This window comes from Lampetra planeri, chromosome 12 (genome assembly GCF_965212315.1).
Source record: "Lampetra planeri chromosome 12, kcLamPlan1.2.h2, whole genome shotgun sequence".
Classification (NCBI taxonomy): Eukaryota; Metazoa; Chordata; class Hyperoartia; order Petromyzontiformes; family Petromyzontidae; genus Lampetra; species Lampetra planeri.
The window spans coordinates 12129552-12145886 of NC_136118.1; the positions used below are offsets into that span (position 1 = coordinate 12129552).

Below are 16335 nucleotides of genomic sequence, written 5' to 3' on the forward strand. Positions count from 1 at the left end.
CACCCCTCCACCACTCCCTCCCAACTCCCCCCAATCTCAACCCCCTCCACCTCCACCCCCCCACCACTCCCCCCACCCCCAGCCTCCCCCCACTGTATTTCCCACACGCTCGCTCGCCCCTTCAGGCGGAGTGGCCGTTCCAACATCACCACCATTAAGTACTTGAGCGGGCGCCTTGAGCCGTTTAGCGGAGGGCAATGTCTCCTGTTCTGGCAACAACAAAAAAAAGGACGCTGAGCGATAGGGAAACTTCTAGGGAAAATGTGGAAACGTCAGTAATTGCCGATAATTGCCTCCCCAATGTTTGGCTGCGGTATTGGCCACCACTCGTCAAAACACGGGCGCAGAACCCCACTACGATAATCAATTATCAGACGGCGAAGATTTGTTGTTAACCGATTTCCTCACTATAGATTATGAGCTAGCTTTCCCTTCGGATTCAAATTCGCTGTACAATTAACACATACTTCTTGATTAAAAAAAAAAAAATCTAAAACACATTCGTCAATAACACCGTGATCTTAAAAATAATATATAAAAAATAGGCGACGTTTTGGGCAATGGGCCTGCCTAATAGCACATTGATGTTGCTTGATTGGCCTTCAAACCGTACCAATTATAACCACTGGAGTATCCTTCTGTGCGTGTCAAGTAAAATAAAAACACATTCATTGCTCACGCGAGCCCAGCGGGTGGTGCTAATCTGCATTCGTGGACCCGTGGCAGTCTCAAATTACAGCTACGGGTTGACCTTCCGCAATGTTCTACTCACTTTAGTCACCCCGCATGGATGATGTGCTGAGTGGGACCCCTTGACCAGGGTTTCACATTGCAACCTTTCAGATTGTGAGTTGGGCACTCTACCCACAGCATACCTCAAACAGGCGTTTAATATAATGTCGCACAAGACAAAAATTCCCCCGATAGCCTTAACAGACTGTAGGAGCAAGTGTTGTTCGCGAGCACCGATGAAGACTGGCACCACGCCCGGCCAACTTTGTCACCAATGTTTACACACCGCACCAGGTACTCATTTGAGGCTGATATGACTTAGGGGAGGCCCAGGACCGGTTTCGATAATCGTCACTGGTGTTGACTGTGAGCAGGAATCAAACCCGGTTTTCTGGGTTCACAGCGCAGCGCGCTAACCATTGTACTACCGCTCCCCACTGTATGTTATACACATCGTGTACATAATTTATGCACCATCTCGGGTATTTGCAGGAATGTGCTTGTCCTGGAATTTATCCGTAACAGCTCTTCACAAATGCCTGCAGTCTGTCCTTTTTTTCTCATGAGAGAACTACATTTTAATCTGCAGAAGCATGAATTACTCTAAACAAAGTTAAGCTTATTTTAAAGAAAGTATGATGAGTCAATTGAAAGTATTTTCCTGTATAATTACTTAAATAAGCGCTCGCTGAATCATTTCCATTAAGCTGAATAATAATTCTTAAGGATTTCATAAAGTAACTTGGCGTAATTGCTCAGTCGATGAAACCAATTGAGTGGACGGTGGAGTTTTTTTTTATTACAGTTTTTTTTCGTGAGTATTTCATCTCGTGGAGTCTCAAGCGCAAATATCATTTGAAAGAAAAATACTAAGACTGTTATTTTAAATGCGAAGCATTAAACTTAGGCATTCAAGAAAATTGCGGGAAAATTAGACCACGTGTCAAAATGGTCAGTAGTTTACGTGAACGTGCAATACTTCTGTACTTTCAAATATAATTATAACATTTCATTATTGTTGTCCCGACTAGGTTAATTTGAAAGTAGAAAAAACAGTTTGCAATTGAACTACATTTTTTTTTTTACAAACTATATTTAAGGTACACGTGGACAATTGCCACAAACAAACTATATGTCAATCAGGCCCTATTTATTAAAGGTCCGAAATTTGGCAAAAAATTGCAGAGACCCTAAATGTTTTTGCTGTACGTATAGCGCCTCTAAATAATAACTCCGATGAACCGAGGATTTCTGGGGTTCGTCATTGTTGGAGAACCTACGTATGAAATCAACGATCGGCATGCTTAGTAGTCGCACGATAAGTATTCCTGGAGTAGGCTTTCACAGCTGCCTTGAGAGGCACTTAATGCACTAATTGCTTATTCTGAAGTTGTGGGAACATTGGGCCATGCTTCCGGGGTCAATGGCTTGCGAACATGAAAAAACCGAATGCTGTTTGCAGTTTGGAGGCGTGCACGCTTTGAGTGTGCGATGGGATTGGGTCGCATCCAATTTCATCGCTACCAGAATAGGAATAGGTGATCGAATTGGCGGTGGTGGAACAGGTGATCGAATAGGTGGTCGCATCTGATCCGCGCTGTCCCATTCATCGTTTCTCAGCAGCAGAATCCAATGACCATCGGGAGTGATTGGAATCAAGATTTACATTACCGAGTGACAACGTGTGATCACGTAGCAATTTTGTAATTTCAATAACACAAGGAATGTTTAATTAATTAACAAAAACGTGTGTCCGTGGCTTGTTAAAACAAAAGCTTTTCTCAGTGGAGAGACTGTAGCCTAGGCAGCAGGACACTAGGTGGCAACGCTGAATACACAGATGCCAACTTGGCTTGTTTTATGTTTGTGTTGAGCCGTGTTGTCTATCCCCTGCACCTCCGATTAACACGGTTGGCTACTTACGTTGCGACAGAAGGTGGCCATGGATTGGTTCTCGTTTGGGATTTGGATTTTTACGATAAAAAAAACACACACACGTTAATTGAAGAACGTCGAATTTTAGTTTTTAACTGTTGGAAAAAAAAACTGGAATATGTTTGACAAAAGCTGGCAAGTGAACCCACGTTGCCATCAAGTTTCCTACACAGAGGCGTGTACTGGGCATGCTCTCCCCCACCCCCACCAATTAGGCCTACTTTGCGAGGCTTTACTTGCGATGAAAACACCTCGTTCCACGGTCGATTTGTATTCCTCAAACTGCATACTTGATGCGGTGGGTTTTGTAAAATAGTGGCACATTAATACAGCCGGCGGTTTCCCTCACGATTGAGCATGGTGAGGGGTGAGCACTCATCTCCACCCTGGGCTCGTAGTATACATTCCACATTGCTATGGTGGGGACAATTTTTTTTCCATAGGACAATCGTTGTTGACTCCCCCCCCCCCCCCCCACTGCCTCCCCCACAAAGTAGGAGCCATTTTATCTACCACCATGGAGACGAAGGGGCTTGACCAGGACTTGACCTCACAATCTTTTGATGGCGAGGCAACACAATTTGCCACGGCACCACTTTGCCGGATCTCATGGAGCGTTCGCGATGGGTACGTTTGGTTTGTTTGCGCTGAACAATAATGCTGTGCAGCGAAGAATGTGACCTGACCAATGAGCCCTGTGTAGGAGAGCAGACAGGCGGCGTAATTCTCGTTGTAGCATCCGCTGATGGACTTTTTGGAGGGACTGCAGTTGATGATGAAGTCTGCCAGCCTTGACCTGGAGGAGGCAAAAAAGCACAGCAAGGAAGGAAAGCGTTAGGCTGCAAATTGGAGAAGGATCCAGATGACGGGGGTGCGGTAAGGGAAGAGTGATAGACCGCATTAGACGTGGAGGTGCCTAAAAGGTTAGAAAAGTGTCGCCTAACAAAATTATGCGTTGCACCATTAGAGGCAACGGAGGCTCTCTGAGACCCGTGTAATCTAATTGGCGATGGTAGAATGGCATGGTAACTCTACACTCTCGTTCAGGGGCCGATGGCAGATGGAAGCAGCGGTACTGTATCCGTTGAAATGTGCAACTCTAGAGAGTGTACGCTCCGACACGGAGAATGAAGCGTTCGTGAGAAATGCAACATTAAGGGGGGCGGGGGAGGGGATGTGCGCTCATCCGCCTTGCGTGGCTGCATCAAACTGTAAAGCAGAGCGGGTTTAATGTAATGGAATGTATGATGAGAGTGACAATCTATATGGTAGTTAGAGTAATACATTTAAAATCGTAATGAAATGCTCTTGGGATTACACTATCAATGGCCCATTAACAATTCATAGTTTTCAGTGCAAGATGTGTCCAGACGACAGTGCTTATCTCCGAATCCCCGATTTAAGTAATGCTTACTGCACTTAAAGGCAACGCAGGAAAACAGGATTGTGGTTCGCGTATTAAGATTGATCCGTGCGGCCAAATGCCACGTGTGTGAGTGACAGCGCTGTGCGCTGTAATGGTCTCAGCGCAACCGGGCTCCACCGTTTTTATTTCCTCTCCCTCTCTCCCCCTCCTCCTCCTTCCTCCTCCTCGTCTATCATCCCTAATCCCCCCCCCCCAGCATCTCCGCACATGCACACGCCTCTTCAAATTGGGGCCCCCCGCGCATAGCCTCTGAACCCGCAAGCCCATCCTGCAAGCGCGCTCACCCCGTTACTCCCACGGCCTCAACGTCGTGGAACAGCGGAACAGTGAAATAGTGGAACAGTTGCTTGAGCAGGAATTTATGGAACGGGGTGAGGGGAGGAGGGGCGGTGCGGAGCACGTGGTTAGGGGTAAGGATGCGGGGGGGGTCACTGGTTAATTTTGGGGGTCACCGCTATAGCGCGTCACCAAAAGGTGGCTTCGTTGTTCTGCTTTGTCTCAATAAGGCTCGCGGTGCTGGGCGGTGAGAAAGTAAAGAGAGGGTGGGGGGGGTAGAAGGCCGTAATCAGCACACAGGTGTTTCTATTGGCGCCCCGTGGGCCACCGTAAACATTGTGATTGAGCAAGGAGGGGCTCAGAACTGGCACGCTCAGCCCGCTCGTCAGACACCTCCTGTTCGCTCGTTGCATGTGCCTCGTATGCGTCTGATGTGGGTTCAGATGTTGAGAATGGGGGGGCCATGCAATAACGCTGTTCCTGGACAGCTTTAATATTAAGGGATGGATGCATATTTGATTAATGTGTGCTATAATAGAGGGGCCTCGCTTTTTTCTCTCTCTCATTTTATTAATATCCGAGTGACAACCCCAATGAGATATAACATCTGTTTTAGAAGGGGCTGTTCTGGTCGCATGCGGGAATTTAAATTCTGGACCTCTTTTCCCATAAAAAAATCAATTCACGGAGCCATCCTTCCATCAAATTATATACCACCACCATATATTACCCGCGGTGCTATTCATAAGAAAGCTCATTCGGATACATTATCTCTCTTAGAAGTTTGCTCCCGAAATGTAATGCCAAACATTATTGGGTACGAGAAAAAAGGACTACTTTAAAATCATCGTTTCTACTTCACTGTAGGCTCATACAAAATGTTGGGTGTTCTACTGAAACAACAGTAATATTTTCTTGTTCGCACGGCTGACGTTGGTGTAGAGCAACAGCTATAATTTGACATCGGGGCGGCTGGGCCAGATGATTGTGGAGCAGATAAGTGCCTCGCTGTGGTGATGATGATGATGACAATGATGGTGATGATGATGATGACGATGATGCGTGTATTTTTTACTTCTTTCGCAACCGTAAATAGCAAACAGTGCTAATCGGAGGTGTGCGGGGAAGGACAAAAAAACTGAACACAAATCAGTTCTAGATAGCTCCAGCGGTTTCCTAATATCGTAAGGAAGAGCATTCCAGTCGGCCGCACATGAAAGTGGGCAACAACAGTGACCGTCTTTGTTCGATGGCCAGCCAAAAAGCCACTGCTGTGAGGATGACCGGAGTCCACGTGGTGGTTCATGCTCCCCGACGAGACGATGTCTCCTCCGTCAAAATGAATCACGGCGTGGAGTCGTTCTACTCTCGATCACCACATTCACCACTGCACGCTGACCGCAGATAAAAAAAAAATCAATTTGCGGGTCAAGAAACCGCATCTGCTATCTGCAAGACGTGGCCTCGTAACCACCACCCGCTGCGTGAATAGCAACACTGCCGCCCGCATGTTGACGATCATGACGAGCTGCTGCACCTGAGATGGGCCTCACCTTGTGCATAGCTAACGAACGCTCGGGCGCCACCGTGGCGAGATGTTAACTGCCTCGCCGGGTGTACAGGAGGTCGTGGTTTCGATCCTGACTCTGACGCCTGCATATGTGGAGTTTGCGTGTGTCTCTCTCTCTCTCTCTTCCCCGTGGATTTTTCTCTGGGCCCTCCGCTTTTCCCCTCCACATTTAGAATCAACATCACCACGCGTTCAGACGATTTGTCTGCTGCCAATTGCCATACGTCGATAAGCCGCTTCGCTGAGCTTATCATTTGTGATGACCAGGTCGCTTCTGAAAAAAGAAGCTACATCGCTCAGCGGGCCTTACCTGGTGAAAATCAAACTTTAGTTTAGAAAATCAAACTTTTGTTTGGATGCGATCGCGAGTGAAACTGCATCTCCCTCTGCCCTCCCCTCCGCTCGATGTCCCCGTGCCGTCACGTCTCCTGACAACTCGCGTGTGCTCCCCACCTCCTCGCCCCTCCCGGCGCGATTCGCTTCTCTTCACGCTGTGAGCGGCGGTAGCAGCAGCGGCAGCAGCGGCAGCAGCCACCCAGCTGCTGTATGCGCGCGTGTGGTCCTCTAGCGGGGCTATTTACAGTCGCCGTCCTCTGTACGTCCCCCAATGTGGACAGCTGTTAGCGCGGTGACCCCCCCCCCCACACTGCCCCGTGCGCGGGTTACGAGGGTGTGTGGCACTGGGGTGTCCGACTCTCTACTTTGCACACGCACGCGACAAAGACAAAGATCCCCCCCCCCGTGATAGCCTTAACAGACTATTGGGGCAAGTGTAGTGAGCGAGTAGCTGAAAATTGTGAATTTGTGGCCAATGTAATTTTACGTACACGTGGACAAACATGGCTAAAACGGCACTCGCCCTGCATCTCTGCAACAGGTGTGTGAGCTGTAACAGGTGTGAATGTAACAGGTGTGTGCATGTAACAGGTGTGAGATGTAATAGGTGTGCATGTAACAGGTGTGTAAATGTAACAGGTGTGTGTGTGTGAGATGCACACCGAATGTACTGCCTCTTCAATGCCCTTGGCGTGCCCAGGCAATTCTCTGTCACTTTGTCTCCTCAAGGGCGATGTCTACTCATAGCACCAGGTACTTATTTGAGGCCGAGTCGACCTGCGGAATTCCCAGGACCGGTTCAGATCATCGTCACCGGTGTTCGCCGTGTGCGGGAATCGAACTCGGGTGGCCGGGTTCATAGCGCAGCGTGCTCACCGCTGCACGCGCGCACGCGCTGCATAGTTTTGAAAACCACTCGGAGCTTAATCCCAAGTAAAGCCAATGTACAAACTTTGTGAATGTGATATCATCATCAAATTGATGCATTATTCATGTTGCGTTCCTGATCAAGACAAGCGGAACAAGGTACACGTGTGTCCGTCCAAAGGACCTCCATATTGACCACCCTTGTAACACAGGACAAAGATTCCCCACAAAGTCTGCAGACTGTCGGAGTAAGAGCTGTTAGCGAACGCCTGTTCAGGCTGAATCGGGTGCACGAAGAAATGTGTGACCAGCATGCACCATGCCTGGCCGCCTTTGTCTCTCCACCATTGTTGAAGTAGGGGCTTCTTTTCAGGCTGAGCCTACCTATGGGAGGACTGGTTCAGATATAACTTGCTGCTGATGTCGGCTGTGGGTGGGAATCAAGCTCAGGTAATGTGGCCTTGGTAGTGCAGTGGGGGTCATCCAAATTGTCCCCATGTACTGTCCATACACACGTGCACTATATATGTGTGTGTGCCAAAGAGTTATCGCATTAAATTTGTGTAATGAACACAGCAAAGCTCAATAGTGCATATGAGAGATAATTATTTTTTGAGATCACCCTCCCAATGCGTCATTTGGTTTCACAGGACAGAATTGCTGCACATTTTCCCCATGATGACATGTGTGGGTGGAGATAACTGCGATGAGACCAAAAGGCATGTTTGAGCTGTTTAAAGTAATTCCGGTCCATCGTGCCGCAGTTCACACCTCCGGCCCAATTTCATTTGCCAGGTCACACGAGTCCCGAGGTAGACTAAGCTTACGATATTGCCCTCCACCCAATGACGGCGGGTGGAAGTCAAACAGCGCTCAATGGCTCACTGCTGCCGACGACCGGGATCTCGCTGTGTCCATGCAAGGGGGCAGCGGGGAGAGCGGGCACGAATGTTCCGCATTATAAGTTCGACTGGTTTGTCAGATCGTGTACATAAATAAAACAACCATTGGAACCTCATTTGCCAGTAACAAAATATGATAATTGTTTTTTTACACTTTTTTCTGGCAACAAAACTGACACCTTTTTCTTACAAGGAGTCATGTTTGCATTGACCACAATACCTGCAGTCGGAATGCAAACAAAAAACATAACTCTGATAATGTATGCACTGTCACAGCCAGATTTGCTGTATCAAGTGATACAGCAAGTGATACATCAAATCTGGCTGTGACGGTCCCACCTGATGACGGAGACTTATGTTGCCTCCGAAACGTCGTGATTGTGATTATTTTAATTTTATTAATTTTAATTTCATTTTTTCACCTATGTGACTTTACCGTAAATAACGCTAAAACTGGCAATATTTTGGGGGAGGACCTCATCCAGCGGTGTATTGACAAAAAATGGGTGGACATACACAAGCACAGTTGCACTTTTTAACTTTATAAATAAAAGTAGTTATTTTATATATACATTACTTAGATTATATATTTCCTCGTTTGGTCCATGTGTCCTTTCACAGGCTTGCTATGTTTCATGGGAGGGCAGAGACTGGATTCACCTTCATTTTTCCCGACGAGTTGAATACCATTGTGTGTTTTTTTTCAAGACTCTTTATCCTCATTTACATTTTGACAAATCTGTGGCGCAGTGGATGTCATCCAAGTGGCGGCAGCGGCGGGGAGAGAGTCTGCTTGGCACGTAAAGGGCATTGAAGAGGCGGCACATTCGGTGTGCATCTCACACACACCTGTTACAGCTCACACACCTGTTACAGAGATGCAGGGTGAGTGCCGTTTTAGCCATGTTTATCCACGTGTACGAACAATTACTTTGGCCACAGGTTCAAACTTTTCAGCAGTGTTAGTGAAACGTAGAATTGAGCACAATTCCACACACACACACGTGAAAATAAACGGGTTATCAACAATGCAAATCTGCCCAATTATCTTTTTTAGTGAAACGTAGAATTGAGCACAATTCCACACACACACACGTGAAAATAAACGGGTTATCAACAATGCAAATCTGCCCAATTATCTTTTTTAGGCTATATTGTATAATGGAAATGGAGCCATGAGATTGCAAACAAATACTTCCCTTTGATGTGTTAAGCAGGCGTTACTGCAAGTGAGCATACACCGTGAGATAATTCTGAAAATAAATATCCACATCAGCAGAGGTAAATTAAACAGCAGACTACAAACACATGTACGCAATCATGTCTCCAGTATAGCTATATCAAGAGACACACTTTACACCCGTTTGGTTGTGTATTCATGCACGAGGAAGCCATCAAATGGGAAGACAATATGCTTTCATCAGTTAAAAATGCTCTGTTAACTTGAAAGGCCTGTCTCTGTTATCTCAAGAACAGAAGATTGGAAACAGGAGTACAATTAAGTAGAATAAATACAGTGACCAATGATGTTAGCTGCTTGGCACAAAAATTGGATGTGCTTCGTGGCAGTTTGATGTGTTACAGTATGTTCAGTGGGATGACAACGGTGATGAATATGACAAGAAGAAATAAATACGGCCTCATTGAAATGTAAACAAAAAACTGTTCAGGATTATTGCCGGCTATCGAGTGATCTCTCTATGTATGTTGAACATCTTTCGCGCCGTACGTAGCCAACCGTGTACGGACCGGAGATGCGGATGATGATGTCTACGAGCAGGGCAAAGAAATGCAATCCTTGACGGCTCACTGGCCGATTGTTGTGAATGCCACAAAGCAGCAGGTTAAGCGGTGATTCGCATTAACCTCCAGCGGTGTGCTTTAGGCGCGTGCCAAAAACGACAACTCAGCGGAGACTTGTTGGGCAAATGTCGAAGACAAAGTTTGGATCATGTAAACCTTCCCTCTGTGCAAGGCGTACCGACGATGTTACCGAAACAATTTCAAGCGTATGCATAACGTGTGGACACATTGACAATGCGGATTACTGATGGAATTGATTTTTACACGGCATATATGTGTATAACCTACTAAAGTGCTGCAATTATTTTACATTGCAGACACGAAACTACAGATCAAGGCCAGGAGCATAAAACGAAAGACACTGGGACCAGGCTATAAAGAGTCCAGCAAACTTGTACATGCATAATTGGGGTATTTGTAATTGCATTTTTGTATTTGCCATTGTAAATATGAATGTAAAACTAAGGACAAAATCGGCCTACCTTGTTGGTACGCACGCCTTCACGATCCAGTCCCAGAAACTGTTGCGAATGCATAGAGGCCATTCTCTATCCACAATTGGATGAAGGCCGATCCATATTTGTGCTATTACCTCACTCTTGTGCAGTTACATTTATACAATTACCGTAATTGGTTTTAAAAGCACATGCATAACGCAATTGACTAATGGCACAATACAAAGCCATTATTACGATGGATCATTGTTAAACCAGTTAATGCAATGAACCATCTTTATACACTTCCCAAATTGCCCATTCACAGCCGCCAATGAAACGAGCCGCCTTCCCGTTTGTTAAGCGAACGAAACGCTGACCCAGCGACAGAGACGAATGCCATAAAATTTGAGGTTCAACCATGCTGCACGTGTAACGCTGTATCTCGAGACGAAGCCGTGGACAAGGGAGTCTTATTAAAGTCAGTCTGGCATAAAGCAAATTAAATCCAGCGCCGTTGCTGTCGGCCCGAGCGAGGAGTCTGCGTGTGTGAACGCACACGTGGTACGAATGAATGGACGCGCGCAATCGCGCTAACACGGGCTTCTGGCCGTCTCACGGGCTAATGAAAAACACTTTGTCTCTCCGTGCATTAGAGCAAGGTCCAGCTCCACACGTACGTGCAGAATATGTAGAATGCACGGTCACAAATGGCTTTAATGAGCTTCGTTGTGAAAATAGAAGAAAAAAACGTGCACATTACTGAACTAGTTATTGTCTGATTTTAAAATGGATACATGGGTAGCTAATAATATAACGATTGAACAGCCCTTTCTCAATCCAGTGTGGGAAGAAGGTCTCCTCCATTCTGGATTGACTATGGGGGGGGGGGTTGACTATACTTCACCACGCTGGTCAGATACCACTCGCTACCAATGTCAGCCATATCCAGGAATCAAACTCCACTCGCTGGGTTCACTGTGCCACTGCTTTAGTTAAATTGTGGACCATTATTTTTTGGGGGAAATGTATTTGCAGACGCTTAATTTTAAGATTTAAAAACTATGGCATCGCCACACAGTGGCCTACTTTTTCCAAATTCTGTAAATGTCTTTAACGTCCCCTTTAGAACGTGCATAGTGCTTCTGGTAATGAAATTACCGGTCAAATAGAAAACATTCAGGCATCTCTCCTCCTACTGGGCTTATATCGGGTACACAAACGAGTGTGCGCTTACTGAATGCGGACATATGTACCCTAAATGCACACAACAATTATACACGTTCTCAATGTGTGTTGACATGAAACTGGGCCGCATGGTGTGAATACCAGCATCATAGCCAGTAAAGTGCAATATCCTCTGATTCTCATGTTCAGAGCAAACGTATTCCATGTAAATGGGACGTGGTGGGGGGGGGGGGAGTTGCAATTTAAAATTCAACAATGCTCCAGTGCTTAGCACTCGCTCGCAGTGAATAAGATCGAAAATGCAATAGAATAATAAAATACACCTCGACTCGATCAGCCGTTTCTTAAGTAGCCAAGCGATCATCGACTCCTGGAGCATGCGATAGGCTTTGCGTATTACAGCGGTGCGTCAAATAGTTCGCGTATGCAAATGAATTGTCCCCGGCTATTGAGGCGCAATAGTTGTGTTGTTGTCGCTACGTGTACAGCGTTAAAGGGATGCTTGATGAGGAAGCTGGAGTTCACGTGGTGGCTGCTGTTATGCGTCGTCAAAGCGAGCTGGGTGATCGCCAATGCCACGGCTGCGTATTGACTCAAAACGTTGTTTTGGAACATTGCACACGCTGCGTTGTTTCCAGTCGTTGCAGATCATTCTCACAAAGTAGGCACTCGTTGGTGCACGTGTGGGTGGGTGGGTGGGCGAGTGGGTGGGTGAGTGAATCGGTGGGTGACTGCGTGTGTGTGTGAGTGAGAGAGTGAGTCGGTGGGTGAGTGGGTGAGTGAGTGCCTGAGTGAGTGAGTGGGTCAATGAGTGTGAGTGAATCGCTAAGTGAGTGTGTGAGTGTGTGAGTGAGTCGGTTGGTGAGTGGGTGAGTGAGTGCCTGAGTGAGTGAGTGGGTCAATGAGTGAGTGAATCGCTAAGTGAGTGTGTGAGTCGGTGGGTGAGTGTGTGTGTGAGTGAGAGAGTGAGTGAGTGGGTCAATTAGTGTGTGAGTGAATCGCTAAGTGAGTGAGTGAGTCGGTGGGTGAGTGGGTGAGTGAGTGCCTGAGTGAGTGAGTGGGTCAATGAGTGTGTGAGTGAATCGCTAAGTGAGTGTGTGAGTGAGTCGGTGGGTGAGTGGGTGTGTGAGTGAATCGCTAAGTGAATGTGTGAGTGAGTGAGTGTGAGCAGCGATTTGCTGCTGCTGTGTTCATGCTGTGGAGCGCAGGCAAGCAAAGCAATGATGTCCGGCTCATGCTAGGTGACGTGGTGCATGCTTGCTTGCATGTCCAGTGATTAGAAATCAGAAATATTCATCCCTACGGACTTATCCCGATGGCGGGTCATTACATTGTGCAAGGCAAAGACAAAGATCCCCCTGTTTTGGCTCAACAGACTTTTGGAGCAAGTGCTGTTCGCGAGCATCTATGAAAGCCGGCAGTGTACACGTAGGGCCGGGTGGCCAGCACCACGCCCGGCGGCCGCCTTTGTCTCCATCGTGGCGATGTTTACACACCCGCACCAGTGACTCATTTGAGGCTGAATCGACCTAGGGAATGCCCAGGACCAGTTCAGATATTCGGTAAAAGCTGCCCGACCACAGGCTCCCGGAGACGCGATGAGGAGAGGGGCACGTGTTGCACGTTGCTCCAGCAAGTTGCGAGATACAAAGAGGGACGGCGACATCCCCACGCAGTGAACGCCAAAGGATATCGCACGGACGGCTCACGATCCGGTCTGACGTCAACGCTTTTTGTTTGCTCTTGAAAAGTACGAAATAAAAATTAAACATTAAATCCATTAAGGCTGACATCTCTGCGTTTTAAAATGCCTACCAATCCCCCACCCGCCTCCCTAAAAAAACACTTCCCATTACGAATGATCAGCATCGAGACTAAAAGAATAACAGAGAAATATTAAATTCTCCCAAATGCAACTGTCAGCAGTAGCAGAACACGCGTGCCAACAAGGACACACTCAATTGATTTTGATAATGTTGAAGTTTTGTGCAAAACTAGCTACTACTGGCCAAGACTAATTAGAGAATCTATCGAAATTGAAATAAATCAAAATAACTTTAACCATTCGGATAGCTACCGTCTTAGTGCTGCGTGGAAGCGAATGATCAAATAATACATTATTTAAATGTATGCCTACAAAGGGCAGCGCACTTCAATAGGGATTACCGTTGGTAGCGCTATTTTAATAAACACAATAGACAGGAAGGACAAGCTCAAAGGGCTCACATAATGCACATGCAGAATGTACGTTGACTCAGTAATTCCCCCCCTACCCCCACATTGTACAAGAGCGCAGAAGGGTGGTCAACGCATCTACGCCTTTATATAAGGAACGAAACAGTAAGACTTCTTATTCTTTGTTCTTTCGGTAAAGTCACGTAGAAGGGAAATAATACAATAATACAAATAAAACATAATAAAATAAAATTCTCACGACGTTTCGGCCACAACGCAAGCAGCCGTCCTCAGGTGAAGAAACAGAGCTGTCGGAATGATGAAGCTAGTTGTAATTACTGGCGAAACGTCGTGCTCAGATTGTAAATGTTGTGGCTTGGCTCTCCAACACACCGGTGTGCTGTACTAGTGACGAATTGGCACGTTCTGTTTACGTGACAACCCTTACTAGTTGGCTGTGTGGGGTGGTGGCGGGTTTTAACGACAAATGTATATATTTACGCGATCTAACCCAAAAAAACCTCTTATGGATAAAATGTCCTCCCAGCGTGAGCGCATATAAATATACAAAAATAAATATACAAAAATAAATATACAAAAATAAATATACAAAAACGCACGGACTGCATTGAAGGAACAGACGGATGTATTTTTCAGTATTTTACAACGCCTCCCATAAAATGAGGTAATAACCACAAAGCGAGATGGCAACAGGGCCACTTAAAATGTCCCTGTCATACCTCGTTTACCATAGCCAAAGAGGCAGCTCCTTTAGCCACGCAGACGGGTGCTATGCACGTATCTCTGCCGTCCCCTTTCGTTTTTTTTATCAACCGAGAGATTAAATAAAACCGATTGAGGCACATGAAGCATTGCCTCTTTTGCAAGGGCGACCCCGGTAATAAATCTGAAAATAGTAATTTAACAATTTACAGACGATCGTCAATCCATTGCTGGATAGAGATCTTCCCCACGCTGTGTCGCACACGGCGGCTGTGTGACTGCTGCGCGTCTACACGCTGCTCAGGGCGGGTGCCACGGTGTTAACTACCTCGCCTGGTACACAGGAGGTCGTGGGTTCAGTGCCGAACCCGACGACGCCTACTGCATATTTGGAGTTTGCATGTCTCTCTCTCTCTCCCCGTGGTCGCGTGGATTTTTCTTCGGGTCCACCGGTTTTTCCCCTCCACGTTTAGAATCAGCACGCGTTTAGAGCGTTTGGCTGCTATATATTCCCACGTGATAGGCCACTTGGTTGAGCTATCATTTGGGGCCAGGTCGCTTCTGGAAAATAGTTTAGTTTAGGGTGGTGAAGGGGGAAGCCTCGGACTCGTTTAGATGTCACCACTGATGCTAGCCATGGGCAGACATCTAACAATAGTAGTCCAGTTCAACTCACGGTATACTAACCACTGCACTACGGTTTGTAGCTCTCTGCTGTGAAGCAATTACATCACAGTGAAAATGCATTAAATGTAAAACCACATTTTTCTTTTACGTGGTTCGGAGCCGTCATTAGTAACTGGGTTGAGAGCAATGGCTTCAGAGTGCATGGAAAACGAGATTTAACCCTGTTTGGGTGATGGGTTAATCTTGTCGCATGGGGTCAAGAAGCCTTGGGTCTTCGGCAGTAACCCACTGCACGTGGCTTTTATTACTGCTCCGAGTGCAGTGTGTTACGTAAATGGACAACCGACCCCGGCCAATTTTAGCCACTTGTGTGGGTCCCAGCAGTGGCATGGGAAGCACATCACCAAATATTTGTTTTCTTTTTATGGCAGAGCCTGCCCCTCTAAGTTGAGAATGCTAATACGAAGCTTAACAATCAAATCGTTCACTCCGTACGGCGATGCCTGCCGGCGGGTTTCCGTTTCCATGATTGACATCGGGCGGCGTAAATTAAAACGCAGCAGCGGCTGCTGTGATCAGCGTGACGATCTCTGCTCGTGCCGTGATCGCACGAAAAAATATATTTTAACTTCGAAATTAAGCTCCAACGGGAAGACCGTATGGCGACCCGCCGAGAGGAGTTGCAGTCGCTGCCAGTCTTGTTTTGATTCACACAGCCATCGTGTGATTGATGTGGAGACAATAATCTTGTAAAAGCCAACGTTTTATTTATATATATATAATTACCAAACAACCTTCTTAGACGAAGCGAGGAAGGACTGTAAAAAACACAACACTATTGTATCAGTGCCGGATTAAGGTAGTGCGGGGCCTTTAGCATATGTTATAAAGGGGCCCTAAATAAAAAAAAACATAAATATTAAAACACATTTTTTTACTTGCATAGCAAAGTGATTTTAATTTTTTTATTTGCTATACAGCCAGATAATACGACAAATCGCTAACCGTAAACACTCAGTCGTTCATAAAAGTTGAAGGCGGTATAGTACTATAGGAATAGAGCAAGTGCGGAATCACCGAACCGGAATTGATAGCTTGAAAGCATTTGGCGCGGGGCCCTTTAAAGTGCGGGGCCCGCAGCTACTAGATACTTTTGCTACTAGGATAATCCGGCTCTGTATTGTAAGGCCCTTAGCATGGACACACCGCAGCAGGCGACCCCGAGTGACCCCTTTTTAATAAATAAATGAATTAAAACGAAACCATTAGGCCCTGCCGCAGCGTAAACGGGGTGTCGGCTTAACGATGTGGGAAGAGTGCACGCTCATTACGAATGCAGAT

General features: G+C 46.5%; 1 protein-coding gene across 2 annotated transcripts in view; it reads right to left on the minus strand.

The window, feature by feature from the left end:
• The window catches only part of LOC144721706 (GDNF family receptor alpha-4-like), a 50153-nt gene that overhangs the window by 16232 nt on the left and 17586 nt on the right, over positions 1–16335 (minus strand). For both annotated transcript variants that reach the window (XM_078599567.1, XM_078599566.1), the window contains exon 5: positions 3354–3463. In XM_078599567.1, coding sequence (XP_078455693.1) covers positions 3354–3463 — 110 coding nt within the window. The remainder of the gene's footprint in view (positions 1–3353; positions 3464–16335) is intronic.